Source organism: Prosopis cineraria, unplaced genomic scaffold (assembly GCF_029017545.1).
Source record: "Prosopis cineraria cultivar Desert tree isolate PC_DT_omini unplaced genomic scaffold, ASM2901754v1 PC14, whole genome shotgun sequence".
NCBI classification, from domain to species: Eukaryota; Viridiplantae; Streptophyta; class Magnoliopsida; order Fabales; family Fabaceae; genus Prosopis; species Prosopis cineraria.
Genome location: NW_026555345.1, coordinates 23,204,206 through 23,230,299, shown reverse-complemented (window position 1 = coordinate 23,230,299; position 26,094 = coordinate 23,204,206). Strand labels below are relative to the sequence as shown.

Here is a 26,094-nt window from a genome sequence, read left to right as displayed (position 1 = left end):
CACAAGGACATTCATTGATATTCCTTTTTTTTAGATTTTTCCAACACTAATACATCCTTCTAACTCACACAAAAATGCAATCCCCATTTATCATTATACCCATCAGGTTTTCCTAGGTTCCTTTAGCTCTCATTATTATCAATGAGCTATTAAGTCATCATTAATGGCATTTCAACTCATCCAACCACCATATTTAATGCTAAATTTAGGTATTAATGGTCTCCACCAACTAATGACTCACAAAACTATTAATATTAGGTTTAAATGATCCAAACAACTCCCATTAATTATAAGTCAATGGGTTCGAGCTCATAGCTTATATGAATCAAAAATTACCATTTTAACTCAAATCCTAACTTATCTCTTCAAGAAAATGGAGGAGAAACAAAAGAAATAAACTTAGGAATGTTACCTTAGATATTATGTAGCTCCAAAATACTCTTAAACCTCCAATGCCACAAGCCTTAGCAGAGAAATCACGTTTGCTCTTTGTTTTCTATATTCTCCCATTCTGATTTTATGTCAGAAATATGACTAATATATAAGCAATTTTGGCTGTGCACTGCAGTGGACGTACCACGCATCATGGCAATGGTGGTGCCAGGACCCTAGGCCAAGAGATGCAACATTTTTAAGATTAATAATTTAAAAATAACTTAATAATTTAAAAAACAATTGTACCCCACATGACTTCATGTTATGGAATCGTTAAACAATCATCTCATTATTGATGCTAAGAAAAATATCCTTTTTAATGTAAGTTATTAGATAATTATTTATCAATAGATTTCCCGTATGATTTCACAACCAATTTTTCACAAATTTTGTAAAAGAAAATTCCCTTTCTACTGTTGTTGTAGCAACTATTAATATCATCACTAATTTCAAGAGAGTATAAAATTTTTTGGAACTCAAATATCTTTAAAGTTGGGCTAAGGGGTGCAAAATATTTAATTCAAGAGTGCAAAGTATTAAAACATATGAACCCTCCTTGTATTTCTTTTTAGTCCAAGGGGTGCATTTTCCCTCCATGATTTATATGTGGCGTCGCCCATGCATCATGGTGTATGGCATAGAGAGGCTAGCCCTTCTCTGATTAACACACATGCGCCATAGTAGATGGGCCACAAGCCGCGACAAAGGGCACATAACCTCTTCCTTTAGAATTTCTCCCTTTTTCACATCTAGGTAACCCCATTTTACTTCGGATCCACAGTTAGAATTGACATCACAATCAATCGCACAAATTAGACCTCTCTGGCCACATACTACATCAATAAACTTAATTATCTTAATTAACCTAGTTAATTAGGTTTAAATTTTTAGGATGTGATAAATAATGAGTAATCGGAGACAGATGAGAAACATAGTAAGGTGTATAAATTGAACGATTGAGCAAAGAGAGAAGATGAAAATAAGGAAGATAAGTGTGAACCTGATACAGAGAAAGAGGCAAATGAGGTTTGAATAGATGGACAATAAGAAAAAGAAATCCGTGGAATCGATGAAGGAGTGAACAAAGGTTGAGAGAAAGATTGAAAGAAAGCAGCGACTGTTGGTGAAGTGAAGCAAAAGGGATTAGGGTTTGCAGTAGGAAAGGAAAAGGAAAAAGAGGTGATCAGAGAGGGATGAAAAAGGGAGGCATTGGAATCTAGAGAAGCAGATGGTGGGATAAGGATCGTGATGTTAGTAGAAAAAGAGGAGTTTGAGATGGATGAATTTTCACCGATAGATTTTTCTACAGAGGTAGCCATTTTTGGCGTTTAGTGCTTTGATACCGAGAAAAATATTAGAGTGAAAAAAATTGAGAACACCAAGACAACAATCATTGGTATTGTGCATTGCCTTATATAAGAGAGCAAGTATAATCAGTGAAACACATGTGTCTTATATATAATAAATGCACTAACAATAAATGTTACTATTTACAAATATTCTTAACTTTGTCCAATTTTTCCTTATTGTTTTCATCCAAACCACTAGGAGTATGTGTCTATAGCCACCTTTATATAGCTTAGCGCAATGGCACATCTTCATTTTTTTCCTACCCTATGAAGAACAAAGTTTTCCTTGTTTCCATGGAGTGGATCCTTTTATTTTATTGTGAAATGCATGTGCTTTTATCTTTTTCTTCAAGGTTGCTAGCTTTGTTGTATGAAGATATACTTTCAGACTATCTTATCATGGGCTACAGGTCTTTAACTTGTCTTAGGTGATGACCATGTAGTTATCTTTCACTTTGTGCATAATTTAACCTTTATTTTTGCATTGCCAAACTCATTGTAATTTCCTTTGTGTGTTTTATTCTTAAAAATTAACAAAAATAAGAAGCAACAGTAAAGTTACAATAGGATATTTTTGCCAGAAAAAAGTTTTAATTCGAATGTTTCCACCACTCTTGATTTGCCAGCGCAACTGAAAAAAAAAATGGCAATTCGGCAATTCGCATATCCAAAGCATGTTCATATTTCATACATTAATGATGATAAGATCATATTACACATAACTTCCTCGACTTCAGGTTATATATAAATAATATCCCCAATCTTTAAAACTTTATAATAATTACATAAGTTTTTACATTTATGCAAATATGAAATGAAAAGTAGTTGTCTTTTCTATATGCCCAAACTAATTGTGGCTTCAAGGGCATCTTGAGAATATTTTTTGTGTATTTATTTAGTGTAATTACGGCTTTGAAGATTTAAATTTAAGATTTTAAAATAAGTTGATTCAACTTTCTTGATTAGTTGAACTAAACACTTCTCAGTTATATTTTCCCCTAACTTTCATTCATCACATATTTTCCTCCAATCCAAACAAACCACAAGGGCAATTTACAAATAATTCAATCTTCAAAGAAAAACGCAGTTTTTTCCCCTTTTTATTATAAAAGAAAACAAAGTTTAAGTCATATATAATTAATAATATCATATGATCTTGATAATAAAATAATTTAGGGCTACACGAATCCGAATTTTTTATTTTCAATTTTTATTTTAAAGTGAATAAAATTATCTGTATAGAATTTGTTTGGCCATCAATTTATTTGTACTCCCCCTGTTTTTAATTTTTTTTATAAAAAATAGAGGATTAATTAGTTTTTTTTAATTTTAATCTTTCATACTTTTCGATAACCATATAGTAAAAATTAAAAAGTTAAGAGAAAATATTTCTAAGGATAAGATATCTAATAAGTAAAATAAAAATGCTTCATCAATAAGACCAACGATTATATAATTGAAAATAAAAATTCAGTTTATGATTCAGAGATAATCATGCATACGGATGGAGCAGAGTTTAGAGGGGGAATTTCGTGTAATTAGCCTAACGATAACAATAACAGCGACGTTGCGTTTGTTCTGTGATAATTTGTTTTTCACCTTTTTATTCTCATCATCGTCATCTCTCTATTGAACGCGCGAAGCGAAGACTTCTATTATTTTCAGTCGTCCCTTTAATTTACACGTAGATTTGCTTGCACCTGAAGGCGCGGAGGGGATCGTCGAAGACGGCGAGGCAAATTCCAGACTTCCAGTCGTCGTCGGCGTTCAATTACCGTGGGTAAGTCAGTTTTACATATTCATATTTTAGTTTGCCGTAACGTTATATATTTTGATGTTGATGTTGATTTGTTTTTTTTTTTTTTTGGCAATTTGAAATTGATTGGACTGAGTGTTTTGGATTAATTTATGTTACCTTGCATTTATCCTGCTTCTGCAGAGCATGGGGAAAACTTCATGGTTATTAATAGCTACCTGTTTATGTCTGCTTGCCCTCTCGAATGGAAGAGGTAAGAGTGGAGCTTTTAACGTTTCCTGTCGTGTGTGTGTGTGTGTTTTTTTTTTTTATCAATTCTTCCATTTTATGTCCTTCTGCACCCATTGATGATCGGCATCCTTCTGAATCATACTATATTACTGTTACTGATTGTACGATGTAAATACTTATGAATTTATGGAGATGGCCAAGTTTTGGGGGTGTTTTCCCGCCTATAGTAGAACTAATTTTTTGTGGATATGGGCCTAAGATAATTTTTTTCTTTTAAATTTCAAGGAGATTGAAGGACCTAATTTATTATACTAAAAATAGTGAGGGAAGTTGATCAATCCTCTTAGAAACTGTTTTGTTTTACTCTGGCAAGATCAGATCAGAGAAGATATAGAGATATGCCTCTTTTTTTTTGGGGGGGGACGGACATGGACACCATAAAATTATTGTACTTATGTGTGGAACTTGTATTTACGTTCTGATATTTCTGCCGTTTTCATTTTCAGAACTCAAGGCTAAGCAGAAAAGTCATCATGCTTTCTACAACCATACACTAGCCACAATATTAGTGGAATATGCTTCTGCGGTCAGTTCCTTGTGAATGTTTCACGTTCAAAGCTCGTCTTTTGTATCATTATATATTTATTGATTCTTGATGCCGGGCCTAGTTGAGCTCTAGTGGTTGGGGTGGCTGGTGGTTTACATAGAGGTTGTTGGATCAAGTCAAGGTAAGGAATTCCTGTTAAAAAAAAAAAAAACAGAAAGAAAGAAAGAGGCAATCATATTTGTAATCATGCTTTTGAACAATGAAATGATCTTATAATGAAGGGACAATCTCATCTCACTGGCTGTTCCTGATGGATGGAAGTATTGCTTAGATTATGGGCCAAAAGGAATCAATTTAGGGCTATTGAAGTGTGTCAGTTTAGCTTAATTTGAATTTGCATTGTGTACCTAATGTTGTTTTACATGTATGGGTTAGACTCCTGCATGTCAGAAAAAGTTCTAGGAATTTTATGTGAGTTGTGTTTGAGGATTGAAGGGTTGTATCCTTGCAGGTATACGTGTCAGATTTGACAGAACTTTTTACTTGGACCTGCTCCAGATGTAATGGTTTAACCAAGGTGCTGAGAATGTAAATATTGTGTCATGCGTTGGTATAAGTGCCTGAATGAATTTTGAATCACTTTAGTGTTAATAATATGCTAGTCTGGCCCTACGTTTGTTTGCCTGAAGGTCTTTAATTGAACAGGGATTTGAAATTATGGAGTTGGTTGTCGACGTTCAGCATTGCTTACAGGTGCCTTCTCATCACAGAAGCATTACTGCTCATTATAAATTATGCAGTTTCCTATATTCTCTTAAATTGTTTCGTTACATTATAATGGATGCATGTTATCTTCATATCTTGTGTATTTGACCTGTTTTAGGGGTTTGTTGGAGTGGCAAAGGATCCTAAGGCCATAATCATTGCATTCAGAGGAACTCAGGAACGCAGGTATGTTTGGGTCTTTGGATGAACTTCAAAATAAAAGCTCTGGGTTATAGATGTCACTTTCCAGCAGAGTTCAGTACAAAGAAAGAATGTAGCTTGCTTGCAACTTTATGTATAGTATTTCTTACCCATATGTACTCGTCAATGTGCTATTTGTTAATGAACAGTTAAGTTATTATATGCATGCATACATTGGTTAAGTTATGCACTTAATTTTGTAATCTTTGATTGCAATTTATTACTATTCACATAGCATTGGCCGTGAAACTCATTAAAGTAGTGTTGACTAAGTGTCCTGGTGAAGCCTGCGGTAGTGATAAGCTTTGCATCCAAATTTTTACCTGGCATGACAATTTTATGGTACTAAATTTGTCATGTTGAGCCATTAAGTTATAGATTATTGTGTGGCAAAGAGATCATATTTTCTCATATACTGACCTTTGAGAGTCAGAGAGTGTTATTTTTCCCTGATGAAAGTTTTGTCCATAACGACATTTAAATAAAAATTTTCTTAGATTGAGCTCATTTGTACATATAATGGCTGTAAACAGCATTCGGAACTGGATTGAAGACTTATTTTGGAAGCAGCTTGATATAAATTATCCAGGCATGCCTGATGCAATGGTGTGTTTGTTAAAGTTTGAGTTCAATTTATTTTTTGAAGTATGGACTGCCATTTCTGATATATTATTATTTGCTTCAGGTACACTATGGATTTTATTATGCATACCATAATACAACTTTGCGTCCAGCAATTTTAGATGCTGTTAGAAGAGCAAAGAAATTTTATGGAGATATTCAGATTATTGTGACAGGGCATTCAATGGGAGGGGCGATGGCAGCGTTTTGTGGGCTTGATTTAATGGTAACTGTAATTTAGGATTTTTTATTTGACCAGGAATCAAGAAATGCTGTTTTATGGCTTCAAGTTCTCTTTACTTCCTTTGCATGGTTAGTCTGTGTTTTGCTTTCAAGTAGGGGCATCCAATTTCGTTTGAAACAGTTGTTGCATTTGTTGAAAAGTGGGTTTGTCTGTTGTTAAAGGTGAAAGGCACAAGGCTAGTAAAACGCGTTTGTTTCAAAGCACTAGAAAGGCACATGCCCGATTGAAGTAAGGCACTACCATGTGAAAATGCATAATGTATAGACAACACATCATATTTAAAACGCTAATTGTAAATTTATTCAACCTTCATACTCCAAAAACTTGTGTCATATGAAGAAAACATAGATAAAAGTAGCAATCATGTTGTACATTATGAATAAATACTCCAGGAAATATCAACCAAGTCCCAAAGGCACGCTTTGAGTGCCTGAGTGAACCCATCGCCTCTCTTCACATGAGAGGCGATGAGGCTGTTCTGCTCCTTGCCTCAGCGCCTAAGGTGCAAAGGGATTTTACTATCGAACGTAGATTTTACTTATGTTTGTGATGGGATTTTACTGTCGAACGTAGATTTCAACTTTTTAATAAATGTGATTTTGTTTCAGAAGTAATAATGGAATAGTGCTGAAGCTAAGTTCTTTTATTGTAATGTTTTTCCTGGACCATGATTTTATGTTTTCACTTTATGATTGTCCTGTTTCATTAAGATGAAGTGGCGTATTTGTTTTCTTTTGCATGTTTACAGGTCAATGAAAATGCGCAGGATGTTCAGGTTATGACATTTGGACAACCTCGTGTTGGCAATGCTCCTTTTGCATCTTATTATAGCCAACTTGTGCCAAAGACAATCCGAGTCACAAATGAGCATGATATTGTTCCTCATTTGCCTCCATATTATTCTTATTTCCCTCACAAGACATACCACCACTTCCCAAGAGAGGTATGCCATGGTATATTGAATGATTGAAGTGATAGAATTTTCCCATTAAACCTGTAATGCCATGGTTGGTTGTCTGTCGAAATATCAAATATCAAGAATGACTATGTTACATGCAGTATACCTCTTTAGTGTTAATATTAGCTCTTGCTATTTCTCAAACATCTCCAATTGTCTCCTCCTGCTGAACTAATGGCTATCAAGATTCATGCGAGCTCACTATTGTATACTTGGCTGTCATTGATCATGTAAAATCAGAAATACTGCCAGTGTGCTAATTTGTGATGACAATATAATTTCATACCTATTTTAGGTTTGATTCATCAAATCTGCTGGGCTTGTCCACTGTCCAGCAATGGGAGAGGGTTTGGATTCTAAAATTCTCAGATCTTTTATCAATATTCTTTCTTGCTCCTTGTAAAGCATGAAATTTTCTGATGTTGTCTATGCTGTTTGCTTATGATCTATTGTCTTGGTTTAAAGTGGAAATTGACTAAGGTGCGGCATATCTTTTTAATTTATTTTCCAGTTCATAAAAGTGAGGAATTATTGTGAACTGCAGGTATGGCTTTATAGTATGAGATTTGGAAGTCTTGTTTATAAAGCTGAGAGAATTTGTGATAGATCTGGTGAAGATCCATCTTGTAGCATGTAAGTCTTTTTTTTTTTTTTGGTCACTATGTCATTGAAATCATAAAACCTGTAAAATTTTGCTTCTATTTGTATGCGTGATGTATGAATGATCAACTTGTGGGGGGAGCTTTTAGCTATTTTGCATAGGTAGCTGTTAGACAAAATACTAGAGAGAATAGTTAAAGTAGTGATAAAAACTTCATATGGCCATGCAGGTCAGTGAGTGGGAATAGTATCTCAGACCACTTAATCTATTTTGGCGTTACAATGCACTCAGAGACACCAGCATGCAGATTTATGATGGATCCTCATGTTCTGGGTTATAGTGAGAGAGATCAAGATGGAGACTTAATATTTTCCAGGGAACTTGCAGCTTCCCCTCTTGAATTGAGTTCCAAGGTTGAAATCCATGGAAAGCGTGTTAGCGTTGATTGAATCTACATATGATGTACATAGCAAGGTTTGTGCAAGAGATCTGCTGAGGAGGTAACATACTTGTGAATGATTTATTTATGCTTTCTTTAGGATCCTGACAGATGAATGGGTCATAAAGCGGATGAATTTTGTACAGATCTGTCAGAACTTAAAGGAGCTTGTGTAAATAGTAAAAGCGAACAAATTCTGTATATTCTCGTCTTTGTAAATATGTCAGGGACTACATTTTTAGGCGAAATTCCTTGTGTTTGCTAGCAGATTCTTCTCCTCTCCTCCTTTTTCGGCTATAGCTATCAGATTGCTCATTAAAAGCAGAGCATGTGGGGGAAAAAATATTTAATACCTAGTCATGTGATAGTGCTGTTGAGTTGTGAAACACCAATTGTCCGGCTTTTAGGGAAATCTTTGCTAACAATCATGTCAAAACTGCGTAGAAGTTTTAGTCTAGTGTATAGTATTAAATATCAAACAAATTATCAATTTTTTTTTGTTATTATTAGAAAATTATTGTTCTTTAGTTAATACTTGAAAAATTTCTTCAATTGGTCAAGTGCGTTTAGGCTGGCCTAAAAATAAAAAAATTTGGAATTTGTAACTGACAACAATCTTCTATCCTTGTATATAGAAATATAAATTTTTTTTTAACGAGAGTTGAATTTAATAGAATGAATTAATTTTTTATAATATGACAAATAAAATTTGAATTTCTATTAAAAAATGTGTATACAGTCAGTGTGAACATCGTATTTTATTCGGGCATTTTTTTTAAAATTTGATAATAAATAATAAAAAAATATAAAAATATAAAAATAAAATTTAATCCTTTTTAGGATTATATTTTAACAAAAAAAATCTTGTTTAAATCTTCTAAAATTCCTCTTCAAATTATCCCAACCATTTAAAATATTAGGAGTTAATTTTTGAGAATCAACTTTTTTTGAATTTCTTTATTTAAATTTTGTTATCTTCTAAAAAAATACATACTTGCTTAATTTCAAATTAGATTTTTTTCTCTTTTTTTTTCTCTTCTAATTTTTTTTAAATTAATAAACAGGATTTTAAAAGAAAAAAAAGAGAGAGAAGAAAGGATTATAGATTTTTTTTTCTCTTCAAAATATATATATATATATATATATAAACCAATGGGTTAAATCTTAACCCATTGGTTCCAAAATTTAGTGCTCAGAGTTAGAGGAAGACGAAGCCAGTGAAGAACAAGAAGGAAAGAAGTAGAGCAGCAACGTACGGCAATATCAGAGAAGACACAACAGAAACATGCAGAAAACAGAAACACGAGCGGAGAAACACAGCACACACACATGCAAAGAAAAGGAGTCAGAGACGCATGCAGAAAAAGAACACGCACGTACACTTTCGGCTGGGCGCAGAAGAAGCAAAACAGAGCAGAAAAAAAACAGCAAGCAACCGGAACACGTACGCATATGCTTTCGGCTAGCAGGAGAAAAGAAACAAAACCAAGGACGCACGCACACATGCAGGAGACGGCACAGCAGAGAAAGTAGATGGAACAACACAGAAAAAGTGAGAAGAAATAGAGGCAGAAATGCAGAAAAAATAGAGACGGAATAGCACAAAAAAAGGAGAAGAGACAGAGGCAGAAACGAAGAACAAGCAGAGCAGGAGAGTAATGATTCACATTTTCCATTCTCTATATAAGGAGAAGCTGGGTAATCGAAGAGAGGAGGCTGGGAAAAACTGAAGAAAAACAGGGGCTGGGCCAAAAAAAAACTAGAGGAGACGGAGGGAAGAAAAACTGAAGGAGAGAGAGAGCACATGGACGAGAAAACGAAAAACAGAGCATGAAGAAGGAGCAAAGAACCTGGACGAAAGTAGAAAAGGAGAGGAAGAGAAGAGAGAAAAGGAGGGAGCACTGATTCAAAACTGAAAAAAGAGAGCTAGAAATGAGAAGCAGAGCACCGAGAAGAGGAGGAAGAAAAGAGCACGAGAAGCAAAAAAAATAGAGGAGAGACGAAAGGAAAAAAGAGACAGCAAAAACGCGAGGGAGAGGTGAGTCTAAGGAAGAAAAGAGAGAGATGGAACGAAACTGGAAAGGAGAGAGGAGAATAGAAACAAAGCATAAAAGAGGAGAGTGAGGGAGTGAGAGGACAGCGATGGAGTACTCTGATGTGAAGAAACAGAGCATGCATGTGCACGTGGGTACTGAACGAGATTATCTTCTTCTTCTCCCTCAGTTACGTGGGCTCGGTTGCCAGCAATGCATAGGTTCTGATTCGGTCCATCAGTTGGAGGAAGTGATATGGCTTCGAAGCACATCTTGAAGGAGCTTAAGGACTTGCAGAAAGATCCATCAACTTCATTCTGCGCAGGTTCTGATTCGGTCCATCAGTTGGAGGAAGTGATATGGCTTCGAAGCACATCTTGAAGGAGCTTAAGGACTTGCAAAAAGATCCATCAACTTCATTCTGCACAGGTTCTAATACAAGTTTTTCATAACTTCATGCAGCCTTATATTATATCAGCCTTATATTATATCATTTCCTAATCTCAATGTATGCATAGCTTGTTATAAGATACAGTGATGGATATATCACACTATAGATTTGATTTTGGCCGCCTATAATTAAAACTCAAACATACTTTTACAAATTAGATTCTCTTAAGCTAAAAATCTTGATTATATAATGAATGTGTTTTTGAACAACCCATATCATAAGAAATTTTTTTTATCATAATAAAAAATTTAAATCCCCACAAAATGATCCTTTATCGTGGAAATCAATAAGATTTTGTGGGTACGAGGATCAATCTTGTAGGCATTTATATTCAAAGGCCCATTATTAAATTTTTTTATATAATAAATATTTAAATCTCACGTGAGATTTTAAGAATCTTCGTAGAGAATTAAATTAATCACATTATCGTGTGGGATAATAAATCCTCGCAGATATTGTGATTCACAATTTATACAGTAAATAAATAAATGAGTTTTGTAAATTAAATAAAAAACATTTTTTATAATTTTAATTAATTAAATTAATGAATTTAAATTATAATTATATTTACCCATTATATCTTTTGGTCATGTGAAATTTTTGAAACTCCGTAGACCTTTAGGATAATCGTACTACCGTGTGATTCAATAAGGCTTCGCAGGTATAACGATTAAGATTTCTATGTTTAAAAATATGCGTTGTATAATTACGCATTAAAATATATTCAAAGTGAATATTATTTAATCTTTTTATCATGTGAGACCTTGTATTTCTGCAGATATTTAGGATAATCTCGTATCATATAAATCAATAAGGTTTGCAGATATGAGAGTAAAACTTATATGTTAATATGGGTTCAAAAGGCCCATTATTAAATTTAACTTTCTTTTTTATAACCCAAATTAATAATATATTTAAATTTATGTGAGATTTCAAAAATCTTTGTAGAGATTTAAATTAATCACATCATCGTGGGGATAATAAGTCCTCACAAATATAGTTATTATCAATTTTTATAATAAATAAATATTTTTTGTAAATAATCATGTAATACACAATTTAGAAAAATTAATTAATCAAATTACTGAATTTAAGTAGTAATCACATTTACCGATTATATCTTTTAGTTATGTGAGATTTTTAATCTCCGCAGACTTCTAAGATAATCGTATTATCGTATAAGTCAATAAGACTCTGCAGATATAACGATTAAATTTTTATATATATATATATATATATTATATAATTAATTAAATCAATTAATTAAATTTAATTCCTTTATCGTGAGAGATTTTAGAATCTTCGCAGATATTTAGGATAAATCATATTACCGTATAAGCCAATAAGGCTATACAGGTATGATGATTAAAATTCTTTAAAAACATATATACATACTTAAGCAAACTATTATTAACACTTAAAAATAAATAAATTAAATTGCTAAATTCTTTTATCGTGTGAGGTTCCAGAACCTCCGTAGATACTTAGAATAATTGCATTACCGTATGAACTAATAAGGCTCTGCAGGTATAGCAGTTAAAATTCTCAATCATAAAACATAAAAAAAATAATAATTTTAAACCCTTTTCTTTCTTTATTCCAAAAATTTAAAAATGGAGAAAATAATTAAAATTAAATCACCTTTTACAATTTAAAACACACATATCAAAATTTCAGAAATTGTTTTATTTGCAAAATGGTGAATTATTTCTAATTAATTTTCCTTCAAAAAGTATTTTCACCAACAAATTTTTAAGCCCGAACTACGTGGACTTTGATCCCCATCACAGGGTACGTAGGCCTCAGAGTCAAATTCTAAGTCAAGTCCGTCCTCCCAAATAAATAAATATTTTTTACCTAATCTTATCATTTTTATATCAAACACATGAATATAAAAGGGATAATTAAAATAATTATAAAACTATATTAAAAAAGCACAACAAACTTTAGGTAACCGTTCTGACGAACGAGTGTTGTGGGGTGCCTAATACCTTCCCCACACTCAACCGACTCTCAAACCTATTCTCTGATTTCGCAGACCACCCTTATCCTCCCTTTAATCGGTTTCCCGAGATTTACCTCAAAATCTCGGTGGCGACTCCTCATTTCATCCGATTCCCGCCGCGAAGGCCGGGACCTCCGCTCGTGCGCCGTCCACATTGCATTTTTCTGGGTGCGACAGTTAGTTTTCAGTCATAATTTGAACAAGATTATTTTCATTAGAAGAAGGATACATGTGACTACTAATTGTTTTTTTTCAAACCCTAGTAACACTTACTAATTTGATGTTTATAAGAAAAAAATATAAGATGTATTTTGCAATTTTTCTAAAAATTTTATGAAATGATTTATTTTTTTAATCAAAGAAACTTCAAGTGTGTTTGGATTAAAAAATTCACAATTGAGGTTATGATTCAACTGAAGTTAGGAAAAAAGTAACATGATTTATGTTTGAATACTTTTTTTTTAAAGTTAGTTGAGCAAATTGAAATTTGTTTAGATGATTTGATTGAAAAGCCAGTTGAAATGAATAATGACAAAAATAAATATGAGTTTTGTTATATACATTTTTCTGACTAATTTGATATTTTTAGGAAAAAGATATTAAGTTTAAAATTACAATTTTTAAAAAATTAAATTACAAATATAAAATACATTAATAAGTCAAATATCTTAATTTTTAAAAAGGTAGAATTAAATAATAAAATTTGAAATATTCAAAAAAGATAAAATAAATTCATAAATTATAAAATATTGAATTCATATTATTTACAATTTAATTTTAGTGTGCAAATCTTATTTCATTCTAATCTTATTATATTTTCTCCCTCTATTTAATGTTTCACAAATAAAGTTATGTTAAATGGAGTGTATTTTAATTAAATAATGAAACAAGATTTTAATTGTTTTTCTTCCTTTACTGTCTTAATTTATAAATTATAATTAAATATTAAATAATGAAACACAATACAATTATCTTCTTCCTCCTCAAAGCTGAGCGCCGTGCATGCACACTCAAAAAACATACACAGTGTCACAGTGAGCACCTTCTTCCTCCTCCTTCTCCTACTCTCTTCCTCTAAGCTCTTTGTTTCTTCCTTATCTTGCAAAGTCTCCACAAACCCTTTCAACTTTATCTCCCTTCTACACTCCTTTCCTCCATCTGCTTCCCCCTCTCCCCACTACCGTGGATCTATCGTCTCCCTCTCTACCTCAATGAATGAAGGAAAGCAACAAAGATGGAGCAGACACGATGATCCTCAACCTCCATAGATGGTAACTGTGACTAGCGCTAATACAATTAACGGCAACAGTGTTGGAAATAACGGTTGGTGCTTATTAAAGTGAAGAATGCGCAGGTAAGGTGAGAGAATATGAATTGGAGAGAGGAATCTGACAAAATGCCCAGCCAACGTTCATAACATGCATCAAAAAAGCTTCCTCATCTGGCTTCGCAATCAACGCTCATTCAAATTTTTTTTTATCCAAACATGTTTTAATGAGCCTTTTTTATCTCAACTGAGGTTAGAGTCTCTCTAACCTCAATTAACAAGTAATCCAAACATGCACTTCATCACTCAAACAAAGAACAACAAACTCACATATTACATTTGCAAAAAACTGCATTTTCACAAGTAGAAATAATGAATTACTATATCAATATGTGGAATTCTTTCAATACACATGCCACGTGATCTAGTTGTATTAATATATTGAATTCAATATATACTATGCAGGCAAAAGTTTAAAGTATATATATAATAAAATAAAATTAACTCATATACATATATATATTATATGAAAAAAATTACTAAATCGGGAGGTAAATGACACTACATAGAGATCAACAATATAACTATTTTTTTTTAAAAAAAAACACTCATTTCAATGGAGGAAGTCCAAAGTTTTATTTTTTTATTTAAAATGTAAAATGAAAAGCAAGTATTTTTAAATTCTTTATAATTTCCACCCGAGAGTAATTGAGCCACAAAAAAGCAAAAAAAAACAAAAAAGAAAAAAAAATAGTGCCAAGATATTCCATGACACGTGGGATTCAAAGACATTTTAGGTGTTGATAAGATCGCGGTAACTTCCATCTTCTTGTCTCTTAAATATTTTTTCAACTTTCAGATCAGATCTCCGCTTTGGCATTGTCTTTTCCGTACATGGATACATAGAATCTCAATTATTGTGGGTTCCAATAATGACAATCTATTATTTATTTGATTAAAAGATTTAATTTACATGAAATTATTTATATTTTTATCACAAATTTATTCAATAATTTTAAATACAAACATAATTAATCTTAAAATATTTTAAAAATAAGTTGTAAATAATAATTTATACAAATTAAAATAAGTCTAATTATAATTTAAGAGTTTCATTTAAAATTTAAATATTTTATCAGTAATTGAAATGTTAAAATTTATAATTATTTAAATTGATATTTTTAATTTAAATTTTTAAAAACTATATTCAAAATTTAATTATATTAATTTAATTTTTTTTAGACTTGTATGTATTTTTTTTTAAAAAAAGGGTAAAGAGATAAAAACACCCACAAAGTGGTCAGTCAATGACACCCAATATCCTAAAGTGAGGAAAACGGCATGAATATCTATAACATTACATAGGTTAGTGTAAAAGTGACTAAATCATTAATTTTAACCTAATACTGTTAACTTTGATTGTTAAATGTCAACTGTACGTGCTACATGTCAGTTTTTACTGACGTGGACTAATAAAGGGGTAAAAATACTTAAAAAGTCATTGGTCAAGAGTAAAAATAGCATAACGTTACCAAAGTTGGTGTAAAAAAGATTAATTACTCAAATCACTTAAATGTTGACTATTTAACTGACGCCTACGCAAAAGTTGACAATTTTTTCACTGATATGGATAAAAAATATTCCAAATAAAATTTTTGGAGGTTAATGGTTCATTGTATGAACATCATGTGAGGAGTTTCATTTTGACAAAATATTAAATTAAATCGTTTGTTTCTTTACAGTAGTAGTGAAAACTATTTGACCGAATATCAAATTAAATTACTTGTTTCTTAAGGTAGGGCGACGTAGGAGGTATGCTCAGTCTTGATTTTTAATTGTGTACAACCTATCTCATTATGTTGAATCTCAAGTTTTACAGACAATAAAAATGAATGAAGAGAGAGGGAGGGAGAGGGCAAGATATGTGACAATAAAAAAAATCATGTTGCATGAATTTTGAAAGATTGGCCACTCTTCCACCTATTAAAGTAACATTATGGGTATCCATATGATAATCGATCAACATTCGTAAAAAATTTATCTCGAAATATTTTTTTTCTACATCAACAAAAAAAAAGTCAATTTTAACTTAAGTATCAACTAAATAATCAACATTTAAGAGATTAGATGTATTGGTCTTTTTTGTGCCAATTTTGGTAACATTATGTATATTTTTGCTCTTAGCCGATGATTTCATAAGTATTTTTATCCTTTTATTAGTCCACGTCAGTAAAGATTGATACGTGACATGCATAGTCAGTATTTAATGATCAAAATTAATAATATTAAATTAAAGTTAATGATTTAATCACTTTTACACTCACTTATATATCATATAAATATACCTGTTTCTATTATTTTATGAACATTTTTATCCTTTTATAAAAAAATAATAAAAATAAAAATCAGTGCAATCGATTTATTCGCTGATGTTTCGGCGGGTAATCCTTTTCTCTGTTGCGGAAGCAATCTGTTTCTCGCAAGGCAAGCCCACCATATTATCCTTTCTTTCTCTCTCTCTCTCTCTCTCTCTCTCTCTTTCGTCCCCAACAAGTGGGCATGTTAGTGATCATCCATTTATTGTTGTTGCTGCAGCAGCTACGCTTGCATTTTTGCCATTAAAATAATCTCATGATAAAGGATCTTTGTTCTTTAAGCATAATGGCTCCATTCCTCCTTGAGGATCACGACAATCCAATCCCACACTTCTTCCCAAGTCAGGAAACCCCTCTCTCCTTCTTCTTCTTCCCCTTCCCTCCTCAATCAGAGCCTTCCCTTTTGCCTCTTTTCCAAATCTCATGGAAGGCTCTGCCGATGAACGCCTTCACTTCGGCAAGATGGGATACGGGTACTAATCAATCGGAGCCTATCGCATTTGCTTTTTGTTCATTGATGGATTTCGTTGTTGTCGATGTTGTTTGCATTGCTTATTTGTTGATCTTTGGATGTTTATTTGATAGGTGCAAACATTATAGGAGAAGATGCATGATTCGAGCTCCTTGTTGCAATGAGATTTACTGGTGTCGTCATTGTCATAACGAGGCAGTGGTATTCCTCGATGTTCTCCTTTCTTTCTTTTTTTTCCTTCATTCTCTGCTCAAGTTTCTTGCGTTTGGCTGATCCGGATTCGTTTTTGTTTTCTTAGAGCATGTTGAGGAATATCTATGATCGGCATGAAATAGTACGCCAAGATGTTGAACAAGTAGGGTGAATTCGTGACTCTCTGGATACTCGGTTATTGAAAATAATATCTTTTTTTTTTTTGTGCTTTCTTTTGTATGAGTTACTGGTAAAAGACGATGATAACCATGCCGTTTTTACATTCCATTTCTGTTACAGGTTGTTTGTGCAGTTTGCGACACAGAGCAGCCAGTATGTATTCTTTTTGTTTTTTGATCCTTGATCGAGAACATTGGTTTTATATTATTTACGATTGGGTTTTAATTCTTCTTGTTTTTCTAAACTTATTCATTGAAGGTTGCTCAAGTTTGCACAAACTGTGGCGTCATGATGGGTGAATATTTCTGCGAAATCTGCAAATTCTTCGATGACGATGTAATGGTTCATTAAATAAATCTTCCTATTAAATTGCAATTTGAATATGATTGATCCTCCTCCACTTTGGCTTGTAATCATGCTTGTTATCTTTGATCTTATCCTTTTATGAACGACGCTGATTTTTGTCATGCAGACTGGGAAACAAGAGTTTCATTGCGACGATTGTGGGATCTGTAGGTGCGTTGAATGTGTTTGTGTTGAGATTTTTTTTTTCTGGGGCCTTTGAAATGGATCAGGTTTACAAAAAATGTGTTGGCTAATCTATTCATGAACACATACGAGTTTACCATAAAGGATATCTAACTTGTGTATGTGTATCTTCATGATTGACACCGTCTACTTATCTTTTACTCACCAATTCTAAAGAATCTCTGTTAGAGTATACATGTCTTTTTAGGCTCTCATTTCAGTTATGAATTCATAAACATTGATTTAATTCTTGGAAATGATGAATTATTTGTCATTGGAAACAGAGTCGGTGGTCGTCAGAATTATTATCACTGCAAGAAGTGTGGTATGTATTCATCACCACACCTCCAATATTGCTTGCTTCTTCATTTGGGCATGACAAATTGTTTCCTTGACATAAGGCTATGGTTTAAAATTGTTCATTCAAGTATTAATAGCAGATTCATGGCTTTGCCTCCTTTGTTTCTCAGTATTCACTAGTTCAGTAAACGTTAATTATTTCCTATGAGCCTGGCTTAAGGGCCAACTCATTTATCTTCTTTCATTACAAATAATAATTTGTGCTCAAGGGCAACTCATTGTTCATAGCTTGATTCAGACTTCCAAATTTCCAAACATGTGAAGTATTTTGCTGTCCATATCTTCCCCTGTCCTTATTACAACTTTTCAAAATCCATTTTGGGGACAAAAATTGATTTTAGAAAGAGGCATTCCTATGTAGGCTCAACATCCATAAGCTTACAAATCAGCATTTGTTACTCAATATTCAAGGTGCAAAGACTGATTCAGAGTTTCTAATGTTTTCATGGTTATTTTCACTTGTTTGTGAGTAGAGTCCATTAATATGTGCACGGCTGGGCAGAACAAATTAAAAAAAAAAAATCATTCTAGAAATAGATTGCTCAATGCACACATTTCTATTGGGGGTTTCTGTATTGAAAAAATGTTCTATATGCTGCAGGGTCCTGCTATTCAGTTGCCCTTCGTGATAATCATTCTTGTGTAGAAAACTCTATGAGGCATCACTGTCCAATTTGTTATGAGGTGTGTGCCTCTTTTCCACCGTCGTAGCTCAAGTTTCCAATCAAGGGGGAAATTTCATTGTACCTTGAGGTGGAAATTGAGAATACTCTGGTGTGACTTTATTGTGTTTGTGCAGTACCTTTTTGATTCATTGAAAGACACTACTGTGATGAAATGTGGTCACACGATGCATTGTGATTGTTATCAAGAGATGATAAAGCGTGACAAGTGAGCATATTACTTATTTGTTTGGTGTTCGTTTTATGAAAACATTTTCTACCCGTTAATATGAACTTGATTTGCTCTCATGGTTCAGGTTCTGTTGTCCCATATGCTCCAAGTCAGTGATCGATATGTCCAGTACGTGGAAGAGAATTGATGAAGAGGTAACCTCTTATATCAAAGTCTGTCGATGCATTTGCCCTAGTTGCATGCCTTTGATGGTGTGAAGGACCCTCTTCAACTCAGAAAACCCAAGATCAATGACTCCTTCAAGTTCAATGTGAAAGGATGTGATAGAGATTACATAAAATTATAGTCAGGCTTTAAACTTTTGGGACGAAATGTTTTTTTCTTTTGACATTTAGCATGCAATTATTTTGTCAAGAATATTACTTACAGAAATATCATATTTTTATTATGACGTCACTGTCTCATTTCTTCTTCATTTATGCTAATATCAGATAGAAGAAACAGTCATGCCTGAAGATTATCGGGACAGGAAGGTAACATATATTCTTTGAATATATATATATATATATATATGTATCCAACGTCCACTTCTATTTTTCTCTAAACCACTGTCCTTTACCATTTATTTTAGATTTCTACAATCCAGCAGTGAGTAGGATAACCATGCTAAATTAATGTAAATAAGAAAATGTTCATGATTTTAAACTTGTGTAATATGTGGCCATGACACTTGGTACATATCAGGGCACATGTAAATTTCAACTTCTTGAGATTTGCTTCTTGGTAGAACTTCTGAAAGAGCTAGCATGCACAATTCTCTTGAACCAGACATGTTTTGTCTAGTTAACGGAATGAATTGTATGTTTCATTGTTTGTGAATAATATGACATATTATAAATTGTTATGTAATGCAGGTTTGGATACTGTGCAATGACTGCAATGACACAACTGAAGTTTACTTCCACATTATTGGGCAAAAATGTGGTCACTGCAGCTCATACAATACTCGTACAATTGCTCCTCCTGTTCTTCCTCACTGACCTCCATATTCTTAAAGTAATTACCCCCCATCCCCATCGTTGTAGATTGTTCTGATTCAATAATTTTGTCCTTCGCTGGATATGAAGTGAATGAATTGCGTATGGTGCTTCTGGGGGGAATTCACTTCATCCTCATGGTGAATTGCCAGCAATTGTACTTCGGTACTTGTTAATGATGATGATGTATTTAAATTGGATTGTAGTGATACTTGTGTTTGCCATTGAATTTAATCAAAACACAATGCTTGCATTGCAAGGCATATGCTTTGCAATTCATTATGACTATCACTGAATTGTGATAGTTTGTTATCCTGTCTTTGTCACTCTCTGTTCTGCTGAGGTCCTTTCCTTGTCAAGACAGTTGATCTCTTCGTGATAAACTTGAATCTATTTATATTTTTCCCTTTATTTTTATTCATTATTTTGATATTTCTTTTGTAACCAATCCGGAGTATTCACTTGTTACTGTGCTTCTCTATCAATATTAATTAAAATTTGAAAAGCATTACTTTAAGTCTCTACATTTACTCGAGTTTTATTATATGTTCATGTATTTCTTTTTTTTTTTATGTTCTAGGTCTTTATATTTTTATTTTTTAATGTTTTAAGTTTCTAAAACATCATTCGGGTTTAGAATACTAAAAAACAAAAAAATAGAGATTTAGAATACACAAAAAAATATAGGGATTCAAAGTTATTCTATTAAAATTTATAATTCGTGAGAATGATATCTTGCTTTTTTCTTTCCTTCTTAATTTTCACCTTGATAAAGTGTGAGGAAGGGACTAAATATAATACTGAGAAGGGAAGTTTTAAACACTTCAAAATTGGAGAAGGGTCACTATATTCCATCAAACGTTTATCTACCCAGCTTAAAGAAACATCCTACTTGATCTGAATCAAATTTATGAGGAGTAACCACGGGCTAGTTTAATAGTAAAAATGAACATTTAATAGATACTTAATTGCAGTTAAAAAATACTGCTGGTGAATACTTTTAGTTCTTATTTGAGTGAATCATCTTTGACTTGAGGTCTATAACATTTGTCCTATCATATCTCAGCCACAAATTCTATAAATCATCATTATATTTGTGTATAACACAAACTCTAACATGTAATTTTCATGAGTTATAAACATTATGATTTTTTTCCCCCGGAACTCGATGCAGTGTACGGGGCTTCCAACAATTAAAAAACAAAAAGCTTGAATTAAACAACAACCATATGATGCCTTTTGTTGGAAATTTGTTTTCAGCTGTCGTAATCATCGACTTTCTTGTTTTAAAATATTTAACATAATTATTGTCAAACAAAGTAATTCTCCCAATTCTTTCCTGTGGAATTCTCGTTCCCAACTACACGGATTAGAGTTTTTCCTTATTGGAAAAGAATACAATTTTAGAAAAAAAAAAATTCTGTAATAAAAGAGAGCCAAAAAAAATTCTAATCCAACAGATCATACTTCAAATTTGGAATGGTATTTTCTGTTCAACAATTATTCCTGAAAAGATTATAACCTAGCAGTAAAAAAAAATGACATTGAATGTTTCATGGCAGAATAAAAAGTTTTTAACTCGTAAGATACACATAAACCCTTCAAAAAGTATATGGTTGTTTTGCGTGAAATGAAGGCAATTCCCAATTAATCTATCCTTTACAATAACTATAAATAAATCTTAAGGTCAATCATTACGCCATATCAAATTGTATTTAACAAAACTTATATTCACACATGATCAATTATATATAACATTATTAAGAGTAAAATGCACAGATAAACTGAATATTTTATTGCACGATCATGAAAACGTTGGTTCAAGTATAACAACAAATGTGGTAAACCAAGAAGTTTTTAGGAACTTGTGAGATCAGACATATTGTTCTTCCATTGTATGTCTAATGTCAAGAATGATTTGTAATGTATTACTTTCTCTTCCAAATTATAAAATACTTTTAAACAAAATCTTATACATCAATAAACCTCATTAAATATATTTAACTACTTTATCTTTTTAAAATAAAAATATAAACTTTCAAAAATACTCATCATTTAATATATTGAAAGAAAAATGATGAAAATTAATTATAAATAAAGAAATGGTCATATTGAAATTAGCACATCTAATTAAACTTTAATTTATTCAAAATCTTATATTTTGGGATAGAGAAATTCCTTCAAAAGTATTTTATAATTTGAAACCAAGGAAATATCATTTTCTAATTTGCTCTGGGCAGATTTCTCTGAAATGAAACAAGTTGAAGTGTATTTATTGTAGTATTTAACAAACCAATAGAGTTTTTATATATTCATAAATAAGTTGTGATAGACGGTAACATAAATTTGCAATGGTAAATTTTGAGTAGTCTGAAAGTTAAAAAGAAGAAGGAGAAGAAGAAGAAGAGACAAAAGGCAATATTGTTTCATTGCATATCATAAATTTCCAGTACAAATGAAAAAATGTGTTGCACTTCTGTGAGAGTAATGCATAATTATATTTTTCATGTTTCTCCCCCAAAAAAGTAATTTTAATGTTTATCTCTTATTTCTCACTGCCACTGAGGGGCTACTTGTCTCTCTACTCAAACTCCAACATTGATTCTTCTCTGTGTATAACTATATTGAAAAATAAAAAACAATCAAACCTTGAATCTACAAACCCAAAATCTCTCTCTTGATCTTCTCAGCAATTACATTTCCATCATCATTAACTAACAAAGCCGTGATTGCCAATGTCAATTCTCCATTGTTGACAGAAACATTCGCAGCCAAAATTTCAGCATTGTGCTTATAGAACACCTTGAAGATCATTGTGATCAAACCAAATCGAGCTTTTGATTGAACCCCAAAGAAGGCAACGTTTCCAGATACAGAGACTGTGATGGAGGAATTCTTGTTGCTTGAACATGGAAGCATCAACTTCCCTCCAGCTTCTTCTGGTTCCATTATTAACCCCTTAAGCTCTTCCAATCTTTTCTTCTTCTTCTCAAGGTCTTTGATATAGTTTATTGTTTCGTTCACAATCACTTCCCTCGTAGCCTGAAAGAAAAAATTTAAATGATAAACAGTTTTCAGTGAAGATCGTGAGTCAGAAACCAGAGAACACAGTTTGAATTCTAAAACAATCAAGATTGAAGAACACTCTTGTCTTCTCACATTCAAAACCCAGAAGACTCGCGAAACTCGTGGTTTTCAGACTATGATTCGCAAGATTAACTCAGTGTAGAATCATAAGACTCTGATTCTACATGAGAATGATCATAAATTTGAGGAAAGAGGGCGGAAACGCAATAAGATTGTCTAAAACAGTACATCAACCCTGTGAGATTGATTTACAGGAATGAACACAAACTACCAAAGGGGAGAACCTCATCATCAATAAAAACGAAGATCGAAGATCCGAAAAATGAAAATAATCAAAGAACCCGTTATTCATATTACGAACCTTGGGAAAGAGACCAGGAACGGTGGATTGAAGCTCATTGAACATGTGACTCATCTTCATCCTTCGATCACGCTCCAACACAAGGTCGCTCCTCTCTAGACCACCCATTTGTGTACTACTAGCACGCTTGCCGGGGGTTTTCCCCGTCTCGGCCATTGCAACAACAACAACAGGTTCATCAGAAGAAGAAGAAGGCGGAACTTGATCAGAGACTAATGGCAACAATGGTGTAACAGAGACAGTTCTGAAACGTTCCATGGCAGTGATTGGAAAACGATTTTGTTGATGATCGCGATTTCTCCGATCCCTTGTGACTTCTCAGTGAGCGAGCGAGTGTGGGTGTAAACACACACACACACACACACATGCATATAACCAAACGGTTTTGGAATGATTAGAGAGAGAGGAGGTAGTTTGATTTGTGAATATTGGTTTCAGAAACTGTTAGAGAAACTCATCATTGTGGGGTTGTGAGTGTGCAGAAATAGGACCTGCCATCGAGAGGCTACATCTCAGTAGTTTAGCTACGATTGTGCTTTTTATGTTCAAACCAAATTATAAGTCCTGCTTCTTTTGCCTGGAATGAGTTTTATGTACTTTCATTCTGAAAAAATATATATGCCCTGCCGACGAGGCGTGACATAAATATTAGGTTAATTTGAATTTTTTTTGTTAATACAAGGTCCACAGTAAAATTCATGCAAAATAATGACAAATCAAATCATGTCAAAATACAAAAAATCCATACACTCATTAGGTGGAATATAAAAAATCCTAACGTCTGAATTATTATTTAAAGCTTGAGGTACAAGCCAAATAGTATATTTATTCGTTTATTTAACGAGGTGATCAGACTTGATTATTTAGTTTCTCGTGACAAATTCCTTCATTTTTCTAATGATTTTAACGAGGAGGTAATTTTAAGATAATTTGTGTTGGATGAGTGTGAAAGCTTTGAGAGAGTCAAAATAAATGTTAACTTCATCAAACTTATCATTTCAATAAATTTTAATTTCTTCAAGGATACCCATTAGTGCTACCTCTGTAATAGAGTGGTAGTCAAGGTATTTAAGAAGTTTTAAATTTAATTATCTTAGTTGTCCTTCATGAGGATACCACAAGCAACAACAATGTAATTGTTAATTGAACCATCGAAACTGAGTCTTACCCAACCTACTTTAAGAGACATCATCTGATTTCAATTCTTTCACCTTGCCATTATAGGTGGTTGAGCCTTAATTGAAAGTTTAGATTATTAATTATATTTTGGGTGGGTATGAAAGTGATAAGTTTTTCAACAAATATGAGCAAAAAGTATTTACCAATAAGTTTTCCCCATATTTAATCCTCCAGCATTATTTTTTATATTTTATAACATCTAATCAACCAAAAGGGCATTTGTTAAAAGATGCATCCTTATTATTTGAATTCTTCAAGCATTTGACTGGGGTTTAAATTAAATTATCCCGTATCCTTTAGGAAGAATGACAAATAAGAATCTTGTAAAAATATTAATATCAAATTAAAATTTTTCAACACTAACGTTCTCAAATTTCAATACTCCTTCTATCATGTTTTAGTACTAAAGTTTTTAATCTAATATTAATATTCTTATAAAATTCTTACTTATCATTCTCCTTATACTTTAAGCATGTGACCCAGGCTCGATTCCTAGATTATGTGTATGAGAAAGCATTTGTTAAAAGATGTCATTCTTTAAATGGAATTTCAATGCCTCAAAGGACTAACCTCTAACACTTACATTGTGAATAGCAAGAGAAAATCCAACAAAAAGATGACCTTTCATTTTCTCTCTTATTCTCTACATTATTTTCTAAAATTTTTCTCCATATATTTTATACTCCTCTCAGTTTTTATTATAAGATAACTTCTAAAGAAGATTGATGATCTCTAATATGAGGCATTTGGTGGTATTATTAGTTACATTTTTTTTAAATATTATCCCTATTTAAATTTATTAATTATGATAGAGAATGTAATGCAAATTTTAAAAATATTTAAATATGAATAAAATTATTGGTTTATTCTTTTTTCAAATTACATTTTTTTATTCTAGTGAGATGGTTAAAAGTGCTTAGGAGGTATTGATTGATTTAAATTCAAATTGGATGGGACTAATTAGGGGAAAAACTCTTACAACATAGTTTTTCTATAAAAAAAAAGTATCAATACTTAAATTGAGGTTAATTAAAGACTATTGTTAAGCGACTTTATAATGCTACAAAATCCAATTAGCTTGTGATTTCCTGACGCGTGCCATGTTATTGTTGATATATTTGTCTAAAAGTTATTAAATAACAATAGTATTTTTGTTTTGGGTTAAATGGTCAACTTACCCTTAAACTATTAATTTAGGAGTGGTTTTTTTTATGCAATATTTTCCTTAATTTTTTTCAAATGGTACAATGTCATCTTTACCATTAACAAATGTCAATTGACAAAAAAAATATAAAAAAGGATCTCAAAAATTTTAAAAAGGGACTTTCTTGGTTTTTGTCTATAATTATCCTTTTTATTATTTTGTAGTTAATAAATGGTCAAAGTTAAATTTGTTACGGGGGTGATGTTTTTAAAAATTAAAGAAAAACATTGCACAAAATGATTTAGGGTCCTAAATATTTCAAAACTTATAGTTTAGAGTAAAATTGCTCATCCACCCTTATATTTTGTTGTTGTTGTATTCAATATTTATATTAATGAAAGGGTATTTCAGTACAAAAAAG

At 32.3% G+C, this 26,094-nt stretch overlaps 3 protein-coding genes across 3 annotated transcripts; 2 read left to right on the top strand and 1 right to left on the bottom strand.

Moving 5' to 3' along the window:
- Window positions 1-3,285: 3,285 nt before the first annotated feature.
- On the top strand, window positions 3,286-8,395 carry LOC129293916 (lipase-like). The gene is made up of 11 exons (XM_054932043.1): window positions 3,286-3,564; window positions 3,724-3,793; window positions 4,278-4,357; window positions 4,830-4,895; window positions 5,024-5,071; window positions 5,202-5,269; window positions 5,818-5,890; window positions 5,970-6,131; window positions 6,898-7,092; window positions 7,652-7,740; window positions 7,938-8,395. Exons 2-11 carry the CDS (start codon window positions 3,727-3,729, stop codon window positions 8,155-8,157), a joined length of 1,068 nt encoding a protein of 355 aa, XP_054788018.1. The 5' UTR covers window positions 3,286-3,564; window positions 3,724-3,726; the 3' UTR covers window positions 8,158-8,395.
- An 8,039-nt stretch (window positions 8,396-16,434) lies between these two features.
- Window positions 16,435-20,319, top strand: LOC129292119 (E3 ubiquitin-protein ligase MIEL1). Its single transcript, XM_054929641.1, has 12 exons — window positions 16,435-16,751; window positions 16,864-16,951; window positions 17,049-17,105; window positions 17,243-17,275; window positions 17,381-17,458; window positions 17,595-17,638; window positions 17,935-17,975; window positions 18,612-18,694; window positions 18,810-18,901; window positions 18,990-19,059; window positions 19,357-19,398; window positions 19,780-20,319. The coding sequence occupies exons 1-12, from the start codon at window positions 16,702-16,704 to the stop codon at window positions 19,903-19,905; spliced, it is 804 nt and encodes a 267-aa protein (XP_054785616.1). The 5' UTR covers window positions 16,435-16,701; the 3' UTR covers window positions 19,906-20,319.
- Window positions 20,320-22,447: 2,128 nt separating this feature from the next.
- Window positions 22,448-23,866, bottom strand: LOC129292120 (transcription factor bHLH167-like). Its single transcript, XM_054929642.1, has 2 exons — window positions 23,351-23,866; window positions 22,448-22,944 (listed from the first exon to the last, which is right to left on the bottom strand). The coding sequence occupies exons 1-2, from the start codon at window positions 23,606-23,608 to the stop codon at window positions 22,558-22,560; spliced, it is 645 nt and encodes a 214-aa protein (XP_054785617.1). The 5' UTR covers window positions 23,609-23,866; the 3' UTR covers window positions 22,448-22,557.
- Between the last annotated feature and the right edge of the window lie 2,228 nt (window positions 23,867-26,094).